We start from the raw sequence: 21,196 nt of genomic DNA, 5'->3' as shown, positions 1-21,196 counted from the left end.
CTTTAGTCTTTGAAGTTTCAAATTAAAAAGCTTGGAAATAAGTCACTTCTCTGAACATACTGTATATATTTTTTCATTTTCGAATCATTTAACCTCACTGATATGACAGTACCACTCACTATAGAAAATGAACTAAAACCACTTCCCAAGTCTAGTAACGTTCATGCATACAAAATAAATAGAAAGCATATATTTATCATTGCTGCAATGAACAACCAGTACATGGCCAAAGTATATGAAGTCGTCAAGCATATGCATTCCTGTTGGTATACAATATACTAAACAGCTTTAGTGAAACTATGTAAAGTTGTCATACACATTCAAAAGTTGTCAGTGGATCTAGAAAGTTCTACCAGTCTAAATATATATAAGGAAAGTCCTTTTAGGCGGGAAGAAGTTGCAGAAGCCCTTATCTCAATTCCCCTTATAGCAACATGGCCATTTGGCCTTCCTGAACACAAATGTTTATGGTAGATTTAGGTGACAACTGGCCTACAGCTATCTTATATGTATGGCCAGTTTAGCCATAAGTGTTAAAAAAATATATAGAATTTTAAAGAATTTTGTTTTGTATGTGTAATCTAGGTAAGAACGCTACCTTTGCATTGTCCTGGCCTGCAAGCTAGAAATAAAAAAAAAAAAATGCAAAAACTGAACAATTACGTCTATAAAAATGTAACTTTTATTTAAGGCAACACTGGGCTACTTCACAAATCACCTGAAATATATACATTTCTCCACACAACTATAAATGCGCCAGGACATTCACATAAGGTTCCCTTAACACAGTGACGACACACACAGGTTGTAATGCAAACTTTCATTCCATGTTAAAATTGAGAATGGGTGTTCTTTGGTCCCTGGCATTACATGAGATTACTACCGCTGGGACTTACTACAGGTAAGAGCTTAAGGAGAACCCTGTAACCGTAATTTCATACAGTACTAAAGATGTTGTATTGGTTGCTGCTTTTGTAGAATACTTTCTTTAAAACGAGTCGGGTAAAGTGCATCATTATTAATGCCTAACTACTGTTCTAACATATAACTGGTAAAGGATACTTGGTCATCAAATGGCCTATTCGAAAGTACATTTGTGTTTTTAACATACTTTATTAAATACTTGAGCCTTTAGACCATGTCCACACACTGAGGATTCAGATCTAGAAGCGGGACAGAATCTGCAGCATTTTTGCTAGCAGCACATGTGAACGCGGGGGGAGGGTGGGGGTGTTCTATTCCCCATTTACACAAATCTAAAAAATCTGCATGGATTAAAAACGGACCAGTCACCAAGTTCATGCTTGGCCAAACTTTGCTGGGGCAGAACACTAGGGTTATAAACTTTTTTTTTTACAACCTCAGAATTAGAATACAGGAATATGAGGTTGTTAAAAGAAAGTTATAACCCTAATAAACACTTTGAAGTCCAACTCGTCAAGAAGCTCGAGTCAAAGAGGTGGGCTACACCAATTTTTCCCCACTGGCAGCATGTTGACCAACTGTTATCTCCCTATACAGAAAAGGGAAGAGAACGGTCAATCTATGTGATACGGATAGGGAGAGGCAGGCGTGTTCCGCTGCTGACTCGAGAGCTCTGTTCCGAGTCAGTGTTTCAGAATAATACTTACAGGGGGCACAGTGTATACCTGTCCTGGGTTCATGCTGCCTGTAGTGAACCTAATAGGTTCAATTTAACCCCTTGGAAACCAGCCTATTCTATGCCTTAAGGACAAAGTGATTTTCATGATCACATTGCAAGAGACATGACTCGTTGACAACCATATGAGGGCTTTTTTTTTTTTTTAAATGGCACCACTCCAAGATACATATAATGTGCTGTACAACTTTTAGTACATCTTTTTTGGGGGGGGGGAATGAGGTCGGCATAAATGGAAAAAAATGTTCAGAAATTGCACCATTGTTTTTGGATTTTGTTTTTACAGCATTCACCATTCAGTAAGAAACAGTTTTCTTATGTGGGTTTGCAGGATTACGGCAAAGCCAAGTTTCTAGAGTTTTTATTTAACTTTCGCACAATAAAATCACTCTTTTAAAGATTAACAATTGAATCTGCATCACCACATTCCAAGACCCATAGCATTTTTATTTTCCTAGTAATGGAGCTATGTGAGGGCTTGTTTTTGTGGGAAGAGTTGTAGTTTTTATTGGTACCAGTTTGAGGTAGATGTGACTTTTGTATTGGTTTTTTGGGAGGCAAACAAAAAAAAAATCCTTCAGGAATTGTTTTTAAACTTTTTATAATGTTCACTAAGTGTGTTAAATAAAATATTTTTATTGTCTGTCATTGCGAATGCGATAATACCTGTGTGTTGATTTTTTTTGGTATTTTATGCTTTTAAAATTTTTTTTGTGGGTGGGAGCTTGTTTTTCCTTTTAAAACTGGATTTACATTTTTTTTTACCACTATATTTAAGTCCCTGAAGGGGTCTTGAAGATGCCATTGTTAGATAAGTAATACAGTGTACTATTTTAGCTATTTAGTGCATTTTATTAAGTCTATGACAGCAGCCTATCTGCAGAAGGCAGGGCCTAATAGGCCGAGTTACATGGAAGACATGGAGGCCTTTGTCAGGCTTCTGGTTGCCATGGGAGCCCATTTGTACTTTGTGATCACATTGCCCCCCTCCCCTGCCGTCATCTTCAATGCTGCAGCTGCTACTGATTGTGGCATGTAAGGGGTTAAACTGAAGTGGAACTGAGGTTTCTTCACTACTGGTCGTTAAAGCAGAAGCCTGGCTGTCAGAAGTCAGTCAAGCCACCACCTTAAAAAGATGAATGTACAGGTTTAAAGCCCATTAGTGAGGTCAGTATTGCGGTCTAAATGTGTTAATGAGCAAACCATGGATTATTAAAATCTGTGGCCAGTAAATTTTAGTGTGGTTTAAAACACTGAAAATGCCGCAAGTTAGCACACTAAAACTCAACTATTCTGCATGCAAAACTGTATGTTTCAGTTGAATATCCATAGCAGAAATCCTAAGTTTTGGATACTGATTTTTACTAACAATCCATGGCAGATTGTGCTTTTGCAAACAGTTACTATATGACCATTATCTTAGGACTGAGCATAACACTGTAAAAAAAAAGGACCTTTCTGAAGTCTACCAGTTAACCAACAAAGAAATGCTGAATACGCTTTACAGGCAACCACTTCTTTCCACTCATTTGATCGGTTAAGGTGGGGTGGGGGGAACCTTCCAAGTCCAGAGTTACGTGTTGGGACTAGAACCACAGAATCTCATTTATTCAAGATAGGAGCTGAAGTAAATATATGAGGCGGGTTTCACATCTGCGTCGGCACCTCCAATTGGAGGCCATGTGACCGATTCAGCTGGAAATACCAGAAGAAAAAGCACTGCATGCAGTGCTTTCTTCCACCCAAAAGCTGGGCAGACCCAATTATAGTCAATGGGGTCCATTTGGCGCTGTTTGGTTCCATCCAGCCGCGGGGCTTCCCTGTTCCTGCGCCCCTAACGGAGCAGGAAAGCGAAATCTCCAACGCAGATGTGAAACCACAATAAGATATCCAATGTTTGTTCAGCAAGAGCCATTGGGTTTAGTAACAAAAAAATAAATATAATATGTATCCATGTTCTGAAGCAGGGATGGCCTAAATGACAGTACCCGTTAAGGACTATATTGTAGTGTTGAAACCACTTCAAATGGAAATTTCACCAACCTTGCACTTACACTGATGTACTGCAAGACTGAACACACTTACATGGTGAAATGAAGCAAAGGAAATGGATGCAATTTTATTCAGACTCACAGGGGATGCTGCCGACTGGTATTGTGTCAACTGTAAAAACATCTAATTGTAAACTGCGCCCATTAAATCCATCTGCAGCTGAAGGTAAAAAGGAACCTTAATTTCTAATGTATTGATTGTACATGTATCAACCATACGGTCAAACTGGTTTGCAGCAATAAGCATTGTACACACGTGTAATGCAACCAAATTTTCAAGTATTTACATATTAAAAACTTTCAATAGATGTTCTGTTTAAGTAATTACATAAAATGTGCAACCCAAAATAATTCCCATACAAATTTTGTTTTAAAAAATGTGATCGCTAGATTAACAAATTAAAATCCGAATATAAATGTGTAATTTAATAGTTTAGACTTAGGCAGCAATGTGTTACATTGATATTTACAAAAAGGAAAAAAAAACAAAAACCGTATACAGCCACCTCCCCCCCAAATATATGTACAAATATGTAAAACATGAGCAGTGAACCTGGTAAAATCAAATTTCACGCATAATACACAAATTGTCAAATTTTGGAAATGACAATTTATCAATAGAAATAGGGTGATATTGGAATAATATTTACAGAACGAAATAAACTGTCTTTCCTTTAGTCCCATAGGGATAACATGGAATAAAAACATTGCATGACTTTAGCCATGGCATTTTTTTTTGTCTTTTTTTGGCCAATATAAGTCACTTTCACAAAAAAAAAAAAAACTAATAAAAATACATTTATTGGCATGCTTGATAGTTTCTAGTTCACAATAAAATGTACAGGCTTTGAATATACTAGGACCATTCTAGGATGTGGCTTTGCCATTTTAGTCCGTATTTTGTTCTTCTGCATTAGGAAGTTCATTGCAGCAAACGACACGTTGTAGAACCACAACGGGCTTTAGTTCATTTAGCTGCTTAAGAATAAGTTCAATGTAATCACTGAATGCCTCATTTAAAACTATTTTTACATTGTCCATGTTGGGCAAGTTTGATGGGTTAGAAAAGAGTAAGCAGATATCGGTGTCAAAGTCCTCCTCAACAGAAAGCCTTGGACTTTCTTCGCTTGGCGGGGATGCTGCCTGTGTGTTTGTCTTGGAATCAACAGTTTCTACAGTTTTCTTTTCCTTGACAGCAGATTCTTCTAAAAACTTAAGGAATGACACTTCAAATCCCATAGGTTTAAAGGAACCCAAGTCAAATGATGGTGTCTCTTCACAGCCATCAGAAACCAATCTGTTCTCACAGCCAAGTATAGTACTAGTTTCGGCAGACGCTATTTCATCAGGTGTGTCATTTTTTCTTTTTCGATTAAGAGGCCCATGCTTTTGCTTAATGGTTTTTTGTACAACAACATTTACAGGCTGCTGCGGCTCAGACTGACAAGAACTTGACTCCTGAAAGTCGCTGCCTACAATGGATGAAGTCCTTACTTGGCTCTCCGAGCTGGTGTTCTCCTCATTGCTTAATTTTGAAATAAAAAGTTCTGTTAGTTCATCCATCTCATCCTTTTCAGTTTCACTCGGTTGGGAAGTTGAAATTGTGGACTCGTCACTACTTTCAAGTAATGTGGAAGGTGCTTGTTTTTGTTGGGGCGATGGTATTTCACTGGCAACCTCATTAACATTATTAACCTCACTAACCACTGGCTTTTCAATTTCTTCTCTCGGCTCTAATTTTGGAGACGGAGGCACCTCCTTAGCTTTTGTACGTCCACTCCTTTTGCATACAACTAGTGCTTTCTTGTGCTTTGCAACATATTGTCTAGATAGTTTGTGGGACTTGTAGTGTCTAACGATACTGTTTTCAGTGGCAACAATGGATGTACAACCACGTACCATACAAGGATAAAGCTTTGTGTGAGCATTTTTGCACTCAGCCAGGGCAGCTTCTCTATCCTTTAAGGAATATGTATGTCTACCATATTTCAGTATTGATGGTCCTTTCTCATTTTGGCTATTTTTCTTTTTAAGTTCTTTTTCTCCATTGCTGACTTTACTTTTTTTTGCTTTAGGAACTTCACTATCATTTTCACACCGGTTTCTGGGCACTTTGTGTTTTTCTTTAGGTGGTTTGTCATCAAGAGTTTCTTGATCATTTACACTTATTTTCCTAGGTCTGATCAAATGTTCCTTGTGTTTATCTTTGTGCTTGAGATAAATATGCCGAAGCAAATTCGATCTGGTTGCGTATACACGGTCACAGCCTTCACAATCACACTTGTACATTTCCTCTCCATCCACTTTAGAATGCTTTATTTTTAAGTCATGGGCTTCCTCAAGGTGCTCAATATAATTTAAACAAGTGGTAAAAGTAGCTGCACACTGGCTTTGATCACAATTAAATTGGCCTACATTAACAGTTGAAATCACATTTTCAATTTCGTCTGCAATCATCTCATGAAGCTTCACATAATGTTGTATCAAGCTTGCAAAACTGGCAAATATTCGAGAGCAGTCAGTCTCTGTACACCTAAACTCTTTGATGACTGGTCCATTGCTATCATCTTTTGGGTCTTCTTCTAGAGAGAACTTTGAGGCATCCGACTTGTGAAAAGCTTGATAATGAAGCATTAGGTTCTGCTGAATTGTAAAAGCTGCTGTACAGCCCTCGTGAACACACTTATAGGGTTTGTAAGTAGTAGACGCCTGGTTAGGTTTGGCATCTTTCTCTATTGCCTTTTTAAGCTTAAGCTCTGTGTCTTTCGGCTTCCTTCGTACTCTAGGCCTTTTTTTACTTTTTGAACCATCTGTAACAAAATGTGATTCTAAAGAAGGTAAGTCAAGTGGCTCTCTAATTTCTTCAACCTTGGGGGCTTCTACAGCTTTTACAGGTGACAATTCTTGGTGCATCTCTGGGATCTGGTTTAGAGATTCTGATTTTATCATTCCTAGAACATCGTCAATGCTCTTTTTTATTTCTGGACTTCCACTTGGCATTTCAGGAGACACGTCGATACCTTCATTAGCAGATTTTCTACCATAAGGCCTTTTTATTTTTAACTGTATCATTTGGTCAGATGTAAAATTATGCATTGACTGACAGTGAGCACGGAGATTTGAGTTTCTAGTGAATGTTTTTGTACATGAAGGAACAACACATCTGAAGGGAGCAAATTTAAGCTGATGTTTCTTTATCTCTCCTAGCTTTTCTTCTGTGTAATAATGTACTTTAGTATAATGTTTGAACAAAGCATCTTTAGTCATTGCACAATAGTTGCAGCCCTCCTCTTGACAAATAAAAGGTTTGTCATTGTATTTATCACCCAACTGTGATGATGGATCAGGCGTTTGTTCAGACAATGAACTTACACTTGGATTTGGAACTATTACACTAGACATTATTGGTAACTTTTCAAAAGGTGGAAGTTTCTCTTCGGTTCCTAATTCTTCACACATTACATTATCTACAAGCTGAAGCTTCTGCACCAAGTCCATGATCTCCAACACTTGTTCGTCATACTTAACACCTGTTTCCTGCGTCGGAGACACTGAGCAGATTGGTATGTTCATTTTATTAGGACTGGAAGCAGTGTTTGACATTATGCTATGCATGACTCCAGTTATATCATCATCCATACTGCTTGAAACGCTAGACTGACTCTGTGGCAAAGAGGAACAAATGTTCTGAATGTTACCATTAACGGAGAAAACGTCAGAGGGTTCAGGCGGCATAGTTTCAAAGGCTTTCTCTCTAAAGTCAGTAGGGACATTTAGTTTTTCAGCTCCTTTATGATCAGAAGTGAATGCAGGGAATTGCAGGGTATCACATTTTTCCTGCTTTGCAGCAAGCTGGCATATTGTATGCGTCTCTGAGCTAGCCTTAAGGCTTTCATTGATGCAAGACATAAACAACTCTTTGTCAGCACTGCTCAAATGTTTTGCAAGGTTTTCCAATAACTCAGAACCATAGGTCATGAAGTTTGGTTGCATCTCAGTAGACATCTGTAGGTTTCCACCTACAGCTGCCAAAATATTTTTTGCCAGTTCATGCGAAGCCTCTACGGCTACAGGAGTGTCCGTTTTTTTCTTCCTTTTAGAACTGCTGCTTCTTTTTCTGGTGGGGGTTACTGAACTCTGAGGTCCACTAATCACAGACACTCGGGTGCTGCTTACTGGTTTGGGAATGCAATGGTTTCCTTCAACTGAAGTAGCTTCTAGATTAGGACAGAAGACTTTCTCCATCTTTATTTGTTCCACTTTAGGAAGTTGAGATCTGTCAGCACAGTTATTAATATTAACGTTTTCTAGACGGTGTCCACTATCAATGCTGCAGCTAGTCTGCAAGACCTCCGTGGAAACAGCAGTTGATGTTCCAGTTGTGTTTATCTGATGGCTAGGGGTCATGCAATCATCTGAAGTGATTTGGGGAGACAGTACTTTGGTGCTTAGGTTTTCTGAGGTTTCAAAATCATGCTTAACAGGACTTATTTTATTCCTAGATGGTGAATAGCTAGGTATGCTAGGATGTATAAATGCATTGTGCAAATACTGAGTACTCTCACTATCAGACTGAATAGGTGTCAAAAAAGGCTCATCTTTAATGGTCATTTCAGGGCTATAAGCCTGTGCAGGTAGATGTGCTTTTTGCCTTTGACAAGATGAAAGAATCATACTTGCCAGAACAGAGGACTGCCCATCTTTCGGTGAATCTACTGAAGGAAGGTCATAATCATTATGGGGCTTACACACAGCCCTTTTAGACAAATGGCCACCCAAAGAACGTGGATTATCAAATACTCTAAAACACCTGCTGCAGATAAACTTGCCATCTCTGATAATTGCGGGGCATTTAGCCCGAGGACTTTGCTTCTGTCTTCGATCTTTATTTTTGTTTGCCCTTTCATCACTATTCCTTTTATCTGCAGAATTTGACAGCATGGAGGAAGATTTATCCAGATTAAAATTGGCTTCCATTTCAGTTCCATCAACCTGTTTGGAAAATGTTATTTCAGAATCAGCATCTTCTTTCAAAAACACAGAGTTATTACCCTCACTGCCAGCCAAAACATGATCTGAACTGCCTCCAAGCTGGGAGAACATTGTACTTCCACTCAACGAGGACATGACTGGCAGGGGATCGTTTTCTGTTGGCATTGGAAGGAATGGGTCTGAACCGTTTTCAAATTTCATAGGTAAAACTTTTGCCAAGTCATCTAATTGTGATGACAAGGCAGCATTACTCAAATTTCCAACTTCCGGTCCCAAGAGAGTTTCTGACACATTTTTAGGTAAAGCTTGGGACAGAACAGTTTCTACAGGACTTAATAACGGATTAACTAGGTTTCCAAGATGTGTTGGGAAGACGGGATTTGGTAGATGTTGCAACTGGTTACAGAAACTAGTGTTCACAGCATTCTGCAAAGGGGACTGAAAAGTAGACGTATTCTGACCTCCTGGCCCTGCAAGTATACAATAGGTAGGTTTTTCATTGGATATTGTAGGCTTTTGCTTCTTTCTGTTCTTGCGCTCAGTTTTAAAAGAATTATAATGCTCAGGGTGAGTGCTTTTCATGTGTTTGCCAATGCTCTGAACTGAATTATAAATCCGTGTGCATCCCTCTACATTGCATTTGAACCTCTCAATTGGTGCTGGTGGTACAGGGGTCATGGTGGCATCACTGACAGGAGGCAATACATTCGAGAGTGCATTACTTGTTTCAAGTGACAGTGGCAAAAGGTTTTCAGTTTTTACACGTTCTTCATACGCAGACACAACTAGATTATTTTCACACAGCTGGGCAGTTTGGCTAGCAACATTAAATGGCATCATGTTACTTATATGCTGGTCTGCTTCCACCTTGCAATTTATAGCACTAGATTGAGTTTTACCTAGCTGACCATGGTTGCTATTCTTTGCATCTTGAAACAACGATAGACACTGTTCTTCCAGATCTGTATTTGCTATTGCTCGTACCACATCTGCAGGATCTGCACTGGCAAGTAGTTTATTTTGACTCAAAAGGTCATGAAACCCTTCTACAAGGGATGGCAATTTAACATTTTTCGAATCTGTTGGGAAAGTAGAGTGAACCAACATGTCTGCTTTAGGTAAAATATTCTGAGCCACAGAGGCATTTGTTAAAGCCCGATTTAACAAATCTGAATTAGGGAGAGCCTCAACAGAAGATGGAAGTAGTTGATTGAACATATGCATAGAATTCTCTAGTCCACTGGAACTCACTGGATCATCTTTATGGTCAAGCAGTGATGCAACGGGCAAACTAGGATCTTTAGCTATAGTGGAACTGGGAACATCTGATGAATGTAAGGATAGTGCATTAAAACTTCGGTCTGCATTAGACTTCTGTAGTGATTTTCCTTTGACGCTTACACATTTACTGCCAGAATCGGTTTTCATCACGTTAGGAAGATCCACAGGCTTGATAGACTCTGGCAGTGGAGAACCTGATGAATGCTCAGACAAGTGCTGTTGTAATTGAAGTTCAGAATGGTAGATCTTTCCACAGCCAGGGATTTTGCAGGTAAATGTATTGTAGTGTTGTGCTTCGTGGTCAAAAAGCATGTAAGCTGCAGAGAATATTCTTCCACACTTTGGAAACATACACTTTGCTCTGAAATCCCGATGCGCCTTTCTGTGTGTTAGCAAATCTGCATATGTGTCAAAGCTTGCCTTGCACTTCATTTGTATACAAATGTATGGTTGACTCCCACAATGCATCTGCAAATGATCATTTAAATGAGTTAAACTGACAAACTGCCTACGGCAATACTGGCAAACTACTTTCTTGCTCTGTATCTCAAGGAAACGTGCAGCTTCTTCGCTGTCTTTATGACCTTTCACATGTGCAATTAGATTTTTGAAATATTTGAATCCTTTGTTGCAGAATTGTACAGGACACGGGAACTCATTAACTAATGCTGGCTTGTCGGTGGGTAAGTTTTCAGACCGATTACCTTTATCCTCATTTTCATCAGAGTTGTCATTGTCATTAAAAACTATGAAGTCATCAGAGTAAAGGGTGTTTTTCTTAACTTGTCGCTCTTGTTTAGTAACAGGCACAGTTTTCTTATTCTTACAACTTTGCTTTCTCCTAGGCAGTTTCACTAAATCTTTGAGAGGCCGCATAGTTTCCAGTCTCTCTTTGCAAGACTGTTTGACATGTAATGTTACATGAGGAATAAAGGTATCTTTAGTGGTATATTGTTTTGCACAGATTGGACAACTGTAGATTCCATCTATGCAGTGTTTTTGAGCATGTCGAATTATTCGGTGACCCAGGAACTCTTTGTCACATAATACACAATACTGCATATAAGCTTGCCAGTTTCTAAATCTTGCTGATATGTATCCATGATCTTGTATTTTCTTAATGCGTTTCTTCTTCTTCTTTTCCCCAGCAAGCTCTGGAACAGGAATTGGGTCAGTAAAGCAATCAAGACCATTTTCTATAGTGTCCCTAGCCAATTCCTGAAAATCATCCACTTGATCATATGCTTCGTTGTCATTTAACTCATCAATCGAAGAAACAATAGATGCTTCTTCTCCCATTAACGCCAGACACTGACGTTTCAAAGTTTTCCAGTCCCAAAACTCTGGATCAAACGGCCAGCGAGTTTTCAAGACCAGCAATAACTCACAGCGCAAGGAGTTTGGTACAGGAAGACTTTCCTCATCATATTTTTGGTCGGGTTGGTTATAGAGCATCTCAACTGCATAGTATGCATCCACAGTGGGCTCCAAAAGGAATTCAGTAAGTTGGCAAGCTCTCTTGACCTCCAAATCATCTGGCAACAAACAAGAGATTGTTTTGCAGATGGAGATTTTCACCTTGGCATTGTCACTTGACTCTAAGCGAAGGGCTCGTACACATAGCTCAATACAAGTTGGAAGTCCTGCAGCTTCAGTCTGAAACAGCAACAGAGAAGATAGTTACTGGAAACAATCTGCAAATGTTATCTAGCAAAATACATAATCTAAAATATTGTATTTTACAATCTAAATAGAACAGTATATCAGTATGCGCTGTGCAACAATACACATATGCAACTTAACCCTCAGACAACAATTTCACGTTAAAGAAATTGTCCAAGTTTTTTTTTTATTTTTAACTCCTGCTCCCCATGGCTAAAAATAATAAAAGATTCTGTACTCACCTCTCCTTGCTCCCTGCATGTCCACCACCACACCTATGGCAGCCGGGTCCTTGTGTGCAGGCTGCAGCAGGCCTGTATATGGGACGTTACAGCCTACTGCAGACAGTTACAGACCTCAGCAATTGCCTGCTGCAGCCTATACAAGCTGACTGCATCCTGTAAATACAGACCCAGCGGTGAGAGCAGAGGTGGTGGGCATGCAATTGTGGTATAAAAGTCATTTGACAAGGCCCTGTTTGTAAAAATACTCAGGCAGAAATATCTGAATATAATGTAGAGATGGCTTTGATAAAGAATCCTCCAAAACCCATTTCGGCTAGAGCCGCAAGGGGCAGAAATTTTGGGTGGGACCTCTTTCTTCCGGTTTGGGAAGAGTAACTATCATGGCTTGCCGATTTTCCTTAGGGAACAAAACTCCCATAATTGCTAACTGAAAAGGTTTTACACACGTAGGCCTTAGTAAGTCCAACTGAGCCTGGCGATTTCAATATGATCTAGCACTTCCGCTACTGTGATTGGGGAGTCAAGAGGTTCTTTTTGGGCTTCAGAAAGGCTAGGGAAATAATTTTTTGTAAGAATTCTTGGATATGGTGTGTTCCGCTTGGGAATACAAAGGGATCGTCTTTCAAGTTATACGAGGCCAAATACTAGTCTCTAAAGCTATTTGCTATGTCAACTGGGTTTTTACGTTTCCCTTATTGTTCTGGCCTAGTAAATACGGAATAGGGGATTTGAGGTGCTGTCCTCTAAAGTGAGAGGCCAACAATTTTCAAATTTGTTATTTTGCGGGCTGTAACTCTTCTTAATCTCCTCTCATAATTTTGAGTTACATCATAGTTTTTTGTCTGCATTGAAAGAGCTTCTCCACTTGCTGTGGTGTTTGCATTTGCTTATTTTGGGCTTCAATTATTTTAATTTTAGCAATTTTATTGGCTCATCCAAAAAGGCTGGTCCTTTTCAAAAAATACCCCAACCTAATAAACAAGCCCTTTACACAAGCGCTCCATAAAATATAGGGGTTCACATCTTTGGAGCGATGAGGGTGAAATATTTCCACAAGTCTCTCTTCAGATTGCTCATCTGTGTCAATTGGGATAACAAGGTCATTAATACACCATGAATATGTTGGCGCTTGGTTGTATTGTTTCGCTAAAGTCAGGGAAATCGCAGCATGATCAGAGCAGGCGATTGTCTCCATCATCAATTCCTGGGAGAGTTGTAAATTTTATTGAGTATAATCATGTCAATCCACACGTAGCAGTTATGGGCATTCGAATAGAAGGAGCAGTCTCTCTCAGAATATGCATTGCTACTCCCTCCAAATTGGAGCTCATGTCTATGCCAAAGTCGGAGACTGCATTAAAATCAAGTGAATTTTTCGTGATGCGACAGTGCTACAAATTAAATGTATGCGAAGCCCATGCTTTCCAATGGGTTCTTTCCCATTAGTGATTTTTGTAGCCTGCTACATTGTGAGAAAGAATAAAAATTGCGGGTTGCTAAATATTGCAGCAATTTGCGAGGTTTGGTAGCCCCCCCGTTTCCCTATGGAGCCTTGCTATGTGTTGCATTGCATAAATCCTACTGTAAAAGCCCTAAAATAAGCCCTAGCTGCATAAAGAGTACATCACTTAACAGGTGCTGTCAGCTCCCCGCGTGTCTGCTCCCGGCAGGCTTTCTTGGAGAAATTTTCCCTCAGCGCTGCCTGGTTTGCTGGTTCAAAAATCAGCAGCTCCAGGAGGCGCTGGCTGCGATTGGTTCTCGAGGGGTTTCTGTTTGTGCTCCGTGCTACAGACCAGCAGGACATGCTTATCCGTTAACGATGAGCTTGTTTACAGGGCATCTCCACGTACCAATCTATTGAGTGCTGTTCAGGAGACTGTTTAGGGTCTTCAGTGGGCAGAGAAAATGAAATCCCACTGCCATAAGAGGTTGATCAGTCTTCCAACGATTGGCGACAAGGGTGTTGCTGTGGGTAATTAGAAAACGTACAGGAAAACCTCACTTATAAAAGGATTTTGTGGGCTCTAAGCATTATGGCCACAAGGAGTAGTTGGCGCCTTTGTGACAAGATTGCAACAGACAAGTCTGTATACAAAGATGTCGCCTGGTATGGCGCAGGCAAGGGTCTGATTTTCCTAGCAGTGTCCAGTAGTCTTTTACATGAAAGAAAAGGAAACATGCTAGAATGCCTTTTGGTATAAGATCCGCCAGGTGCTTAGGACAAGGGAGTTTATGTGCCCAGTCTACTATAAAATCCTGTAGGTTGTACTCTGGCAGCAATGTTTTCATAACATTTTGCAAACATTGCTCAAGTTCCGAGGCAGGTATGTTTTCTGGCATCCCTTGAAATTCAACATTGTTACAGTATGACCTGTCTTCCAAGACCGCCACCTTGGCTCTGAGTCAGTCAAGCTCTGATTCCAACTCGTAGTGTATATCAATAAGGTCATTATGTGACGTTGCAAATTCTGCCAATTTAGTCTACATCCTTTTCTCTGCTTCAGCAATAGCCAAATTTATAGTGGGAATAAGTTTGGCCAAGTTAGATTGCAAGGATATCTACAAAGCTTTCATGACCGTATCGGTAATGGATGCGTCAGTTACCGGGATGTCGTCAAAAGATATCCGCCGTTTGAGAAGGCATATCCTTAAAAGATGGTTGGTCACTCCACCTTGTGTCAGGCTGCCCCTCAGACGAGTCCATTTTCTGCCTTTGTTGTGTTGGGCTGGAGGAAGAAGACGCCATGTGACCATGCAGATATAATGGCGATGTTGCGAAAAGTCCCACCTGGTCTACACGTAGCATTCCTGCAAATCTGCATTTGTATAGACTTAGACCACATGCACACGGCAGAGCCGGATTCTGATTGCGGAATCTGGCCCTGGCAGCAGAGGCGTCCGCGCATACCTGCTTTCTTGAATCTTCATCTGTACTGCGGATGGTCCGCATGGCTCGCTGTCTGACATGAGCAGTACACTTTTTTTTTTAAACTTCCGCTTTTCTCGCGTCATCGCCTAGCGATGTCAATTGCGGAAGGGCCGCAGATTTGACGACGTCCATTGACTTCAATCTGCGTAGAGATGGAGCATGCTGCGATTTTTCATCAGCGAACGGAAAACGCAATTGGTCTCTGCTCGTGTGCATGAAGAATCAGTTTTGCACAGTATGCTGTGGGCAATATTTGCTGCGGAATCTTGAGGCGGCCACCTGCTCCGGATTCCGCAATTCAAATCCGCCCGTGTGTGTTCACCCCTTAACCCCTTGAGTGGCACGCCCGGAAAAGTTCCGTGACGAGCTCCACTGCTCATAGCAACATAGCCCGGAAGATTTCCGGGCTATGTATCACTATGGGAGCTGCAGAGCACAATGCCACAAGCTGTGACAGTGTGCTCTGCCTGCACAGACCCACAGAGAACAAAGCAAGGGCTTTGAAAAACCAGCAGAAGATATTGCCGACATGTCGGCAATGTCCTGCTTTGTTTACAAGTTGCCATAGAGACCATCGGCTTGTGAGAAGCAAGCCGATGGTCTCTGTGGCAGGGAGAGCTGGTTGTTAGCTGCCAGAGGACAGCTAGGTACTAGCTCTTACAGCAGAGATCAGAGAAAACCTCCGATCTCTGCTGTGTTAACCCTTTACATGCTGCAGTCTATGTGACTGCAGCATGTAAAGGGCTGTCACTGCAGCATGTAAAGGGCTGTCACCATCGGACCCCTGGAATGTGATCAGGGGTCCTGATGGGTCCCTGTGGAAGTCCCCTAAAGGGACAAAAAAAAAAAAAATTAAAAAAAAAAAAATTAGAAAAATTAAAAAAACACTTGTCTCCCTTTACTTTGTAAAAAATAAAAAATACAATCACACATGTGGTATCCATGTGCGTCGTAATGACCCAGAGAAGGAAGTTAATACATTATGTAACCCCTTAATGACATGGCCCCTTTTTTCTTTTTTCCCCATTTCTTTTTTTCCTCCCCCTTGTTTAAAAAATCACAACTTGTCCCGCAAAAAACAAGCCCTTATATGGCCATGTCAATGGAAAAATGAAAAAGTTATGGCTCTTGAGACGCAACTGCAAAACTAGTTGAAATTCAATGATTAGACCATTTTAAAAAACCTGCCCTGGTGGGCACGACAGGGTGGTAGGAAACCCGCCACTCAAGGGGTTAAGGCAAAGTCCTACTATTTGATGGAACAGAGTTGCTGCTTCGTTGTAGCTCTGCGAAGTTCACTCGCTTGGGTGAATTGCTCTGCAGGTGCTGGAACTGGGGAGCTTTCTTGTGGGCTTCCGGTCACACAATCTTGATTCTGCTCCGAGGAAAGTAGAAACTGAGTAGCTTCTCCTGCTTGGAGGTCGGTCGCTTCCCTCAGCATCCTGGATGTGAAGGTAGCAGGTGAGGCCTGTTCAGCTGTGTGAATACTGCTCTGTAGTTGCTAAAAGACCCTGATGTTATTAGAGTTCTGTGCTCAGCCAGCCATTTACTTTGGCATCAAAGCCACGTCCGAGATGTGAGCTTCTAATAGGTTTACTGAAAATGAGGATATATAAGCCATGTGTATTCACTACAAGTAATAGGAGCGTGTCACCAGAAAGTGACCTATTGTCAGCGCTCCAGATGGTGACTAAAATAGTTGCCAATGCAACCAAAATATATAATTCAGCTTCCAAAATTTTTAGATTAAAAGCGATAAGTAGTTTTTAAAGGTGTTTTAAACCTGCAGGTAGACCCAGTTGTAAAATACGTTCAAATTTGGCGCACTTATGGTGTACAATGTTGCTACAAGTTTTATATCAATTTATAAAGTAAACGCACCAAAACAAATAATTCACTGCATCCTACAGAACAAGCAAATATGACTTAGTGGAGAGCGTGACTTCTCTGGAATGGGGCATAGTCTAAATGTAACAATTTTGGTGCATACTACATCGACCAATAGGTCGTATAAAAGTTACAAATGACTAAGAGGTGTCAAATTTATCATCAAGCATGAACCACTGATAAATTTGTTGTATTCCTAGACCGTCAGGTCTAGACAATTATTGGACATGTTTAGTAAATCTGTGCAGTTTCCTGTAAACATATCAGCTGGTCCACATTTAGGCCTCCTGCCCACGGCCGAGTCGGATTCTGAGTGCGAAAACTCGCAGTGGAATCAGACCCGGTGCCCCCCATAGACTCTCTACTCACTGTCCGGATTCGCCGCGAGTATCTCGGCCTGCGTATTCCCGCTACACTTCCGCTGTGCTCACAGCGTGGAGTATCGCTGATAATTTGGCTCCTAAATTTTTAAGCTTTGAAGCCAAAAGGCACCCAAGAGATTTTTGCCTGGAGCTGACTGTATAACTCAAGCTTTATGTTAAAGAAAAAATGTTTAAGAATTTTTGGTGATTTTTTTTTTTATGTTTGACATCATCATTTGTATTTAAAATGAATTCTAAAATCTTACAATTTACCAGAAATTACAACATAACAGTATGTAGACACTTTCAGCTCATCTCATTATCACAACCTGGATTACAATGATGGCAACAGCTACATAGAGGTAAATACAGGATGCACCTTTCATAACAGGTGATCTAATCACAGTCTGTCTTCTCTCCCTCCCTGCACAATGACCTTTCACAGGTCACAGAACATGCCTAGTAAGTCCCACATAAAAGTCAGTGGGTCAGCTCTTGTCTATTGTGCAAAAGGCCCATGAGGCTGCAGCAAAGCATAACTCTAAATGCTGTTAACTGCAGCTCAGGCAAGATGGCCAACCTCCATAGCCATGTACAGACAATAGAATAATAGAAAGATGTCTACAGTCAAATAATTACAGATTAGGAAGATTGAAAAGGTTTCACTATCTAATATTAGACCTAATGCACACAGGCGGATTTTTGGTGCGGCATCCACCTCCGGGTTCCACAGCAATAACCCTCCATAGCATGCTATGGAAAAATGATTCTTCATGCACATGAGCGTGCCCGTGTGCATTCAATCTTAATTAGTAAAAATATTTAGGTGATACATTCCATTTAAGTCAGACTTACCTCTGACTGGATAACCTTGATGAGAAAGAAGATGTGATACACAGTCTTCGTTAACTGAGATAGCTGACGACATATTTCTAAATACACTTGTATAGATGGTTCAACTCTTCTCTGCAGCTTGCTCCAGAACAGTGTCAACTCCCTAAGAACATATGTATATATGCATTAAGAAAATCAAATCACATGAATAGCACCAATTTGTAGTTTTAAAATCTGGCAACAAAAATAACAAAAAAAAAAAAAAAAAAAGCACATTTAGCTTTTGGAATGTTGAATTATAAAAAGTGAATATTTAAGCAGAAAACATTGGGGTAGATAACAGAGAGAACTTTAACAATTTAAGGGTGGGCCATCCACTTCCGGTTTTCTTGCGTGTTTTTTTCCACACGATTGTCAATGGGACTTTCGAACGTTAAAAATGCATCACACAAAAACTGCAAAGCACCAACTTGTGATGCCTTTTTAACATTAGAAAGTCTCATTCACAAGCGTGTTAATAAAAACGCAGTGATATCGCGTGAAAAAAATCGCGCAAGAAAAACGCAAGTGGGTATTCACCCTAACACCAATGTTTTATCTGTTAGGTCAGTTTCTACTACCTTATGTTTGGTTTGATACCCTTCAAAACAAAACATATTTCTCCCAAACACTTATGGCAACAATAAAATATGGCTTAAAGGGGTTTTCCAGGCCCAAACTATTGATAGGTCATCATTTGTTAATTGCTGGGAACTTGCCGCACGGGATCCCCAGCGATCACCTGAAATTCATGGAAGTGAAAACAGATAGGCTACCTACAGTCCCGTCTCTTATAATGCACATGTGGCCCCCTTCAGTGATAGCCAAGTCCCAAGCAATTAACTATTGATGACCTATCCTGGTGATAAGTCATTAATAGTTTTTGCCTGGATAACCCCTTTAACTGTCTGACCACTGGAGTATATCTTGATCACAGACTTCAACATTGTGGTCCAGCGCACCATGTTTGCAGAGACTTCTAAACTGAACCTTTCTATTCTTCGTGTAGCCCAAAATCAGTGTTTTTCTTTTTATACATACTCACCAAGCACAGTACATTTCCCCAAACTGAAGCTGGCGGGATAGAAAGGCTGCACACAATATAAGTGATGTTTTTTCATCCCCTTCAGACTCCAGATTGCATATCATTTCCAATGCATCCTTGCAATCTACTTTGGCAATCTAGACAAGACCAAAAAATTAATAGCGAAATACAAAACAAAACACTACATTATGACAACGGCAACTAAGGGCACTTAAATATTCCTCCAAAAACAAAAACTTATGCTCTTGGTTTATATGCCAAGCTACTACAAAGATCTATTATATAACAGCTATGGATTTTTAGTATAAAGACTCCGTCTAAGGACTCACACACACGGGCGTATTTGTGTGTGGTACGTAAATACCGAAAATCGGCCTATATTTTGTGTATTTTGAGCCAGCTTGTTTTTTTTTTTTAAATTTTGCACACTTAATCACTGTGCATTTAAGCACGCAAAAAAAAACAAAACAAGAAAACTTATAGATTTCATGCGCAAATACACAGTGTATCATAGAGGATATTCTCTGCATATTTGCGCAGTTTTATTCTCTTCAATGGCCTACATCAGTTTGCAATATAAACCAAAGTAGGACTTGCTGCTTTTTTTTTGTAAAGGTGTATTTTTTACATGAATGTAGCCTTTGTGTGTTTACTGGTGCCAAGAAGAAACACCTTCTAGTGCACCAATTCTTACTGGCCATTCTGTACAATAGCAGGAGTCACTCCACTGCCTGTATACAGGAGGATCTGGGCTGCTGGGCATGCATATTCTGCAGCGTTGGACACTTCAGGTGGATGAGAGGGAATCAAGAAAACACCAGGGGGTACCATAACAAGGGAGATGCAGACATAAGAGCATTTTTATTATAAATTGTTCTGTGTAAGGCCGGCTGCACACAGACGTGACGGGCTCCGCCCATCACGGCGCCCCCTTGAGACCCCATACTTACCAGCGGATCCGGCATCCTGGGTCCCACATGACGCGCCGCAGCGTCATGTGACACGCCGGCCACGTCACAAGACACTCCCACAGCATCACATGACGCGCAGTAGGCGGAGAGGCAATTTCACGCTATCTTCCGCTGTGCTACAGCGGAAGATAGCATGAACGGACGGCTTCCATTGACTGCAATAGAGCATGCCGCGGGTGAGGACCGGAGATTGCACGGTGCGGAATTCTGCACCCTGAGCATTGAGCTAGTAGGTTCAATAGAACCTAATAGCTGCGGGCAACGCGGCAGAAATCCGTCCGTAGGAAGGAGGCCTAACAGAAAGAAAAACGTAATGTAAAAAATTAACACAGACTTGTCATCAAACCATGCTGTGCTATGCAAGGGCAGGTCAACGCTCTTATTAGCCCAAAAGACACTAATAAATTTGGTGCTGTCTGGCTAATCAAAAAACAGTAGATACCACACTCCCCTTAAACACAGATTGTTTGTGGCGTGTATAGAGGAAACATAACAGCCCATCAATCTCTGCTGAAAGATAATACTTATGTCAAAAGTACAGCCCTAAAGTGAAGCTAGGCTTTAAATAGCAAGACTTTTTGTGGGGTAACAGCTATTTTAAGTGAAAGCATCTGTAACACTTTTATATTAATTCTTCTGCATTAAACTTATAGGGGGAAAAAATCTATATGCATTTGTGCCAGAATTCTGGTTGGGGGGGGGGGGGGGGGGGGAAAGAAAAAAAAAAAAAGTTTCGGTGAAAGCCACATTTGCGAAAAAATGATGACCATTTTCCCCCTTTGTGCTGCACCCACCTCTTGGTAAAAGTAGATGGGACTTAGTGGAGGGGGGCATGTACTCCCACCAATCCAGTAAATTTGCAGTAATTATAGCACAAATCTACAGCAGATATGTAGCTTTCCCATTTTACAGCACAGATTGGCCAAGAATACATGGTGTAGCCCTCTTAATAAATTTGATGCATCTTACTTCAGCACATTGTGCCTAAAGGATGGCATAATACGGCAATAATAATAAAATAATCTTTATTTATATAGCGCCAATGAGCTTACATACTACAAATAATGGGGTGATACAGAAGGTAAAGCGGCTGGAGATGTGTAAGGTATGGCGAGGTGGAGAGTGAGGGATGCTATACACAGATAATGGTCAGACTTAAGCCGTATAGTGGCTGAATCGTTATGACTGCAGGTTGATTACGGCTGGCAGGGATTGCAATCAGTAGGTCAGGGAGCATG

The 21,196-nt window shown here is 40.6% G+C and overlaps 1 protein-coding gene across 1 annotated transcript in view; it reads right to left on the bottom strand.

Annotated features, from left to right (window-relative positions):
• Positions 1–664: 664 nt before the first annotated feature.
• ZNF292 (zinc finger protein 292) overlaps positions 665–21,196 on the bottom strand; it is a 51,660-nt gene continuing 31,128 nt past the window's right edge. The window contains exons 6-8 of the mRNA XM_066605069.1: positions 18,988–19,124; positions 17,925–18,066; positions 665–11,640 (exon numbers count right to left, since the gene is read on the bottom strand). Coding sequence (XP_066461166.1) covers positions 4,600–11,640; positions 17,925–18,066; positions 18,988–19,124 — 7,320 coding nt within the window. The 3' untranslated portion in view covers positions 665–4,599. The remainder of the gene's footprint in view (positions 11,641–17,924; positions 18,067–18,987; positions 19,125–21,196) is intronic.

This window comes from Eleutherodactylus coqui, chromosome 1, assembly GCF_035609145.1.
Source record: "Eleutherodactylus coqui strain aEleCoq1 chromosome 1, aEleCoq1.hap1, whole genome shotgun sequence".
NCBI lineage: Eukaryota > Metazoa > Chordata > Amphibia > Anura > Eleutherodactylidae > Eleutherodactylus > Eleutherodactylus coqui.
This window is presented reverse-complemented; position numbering and strand designations above follow the sequence as displayed.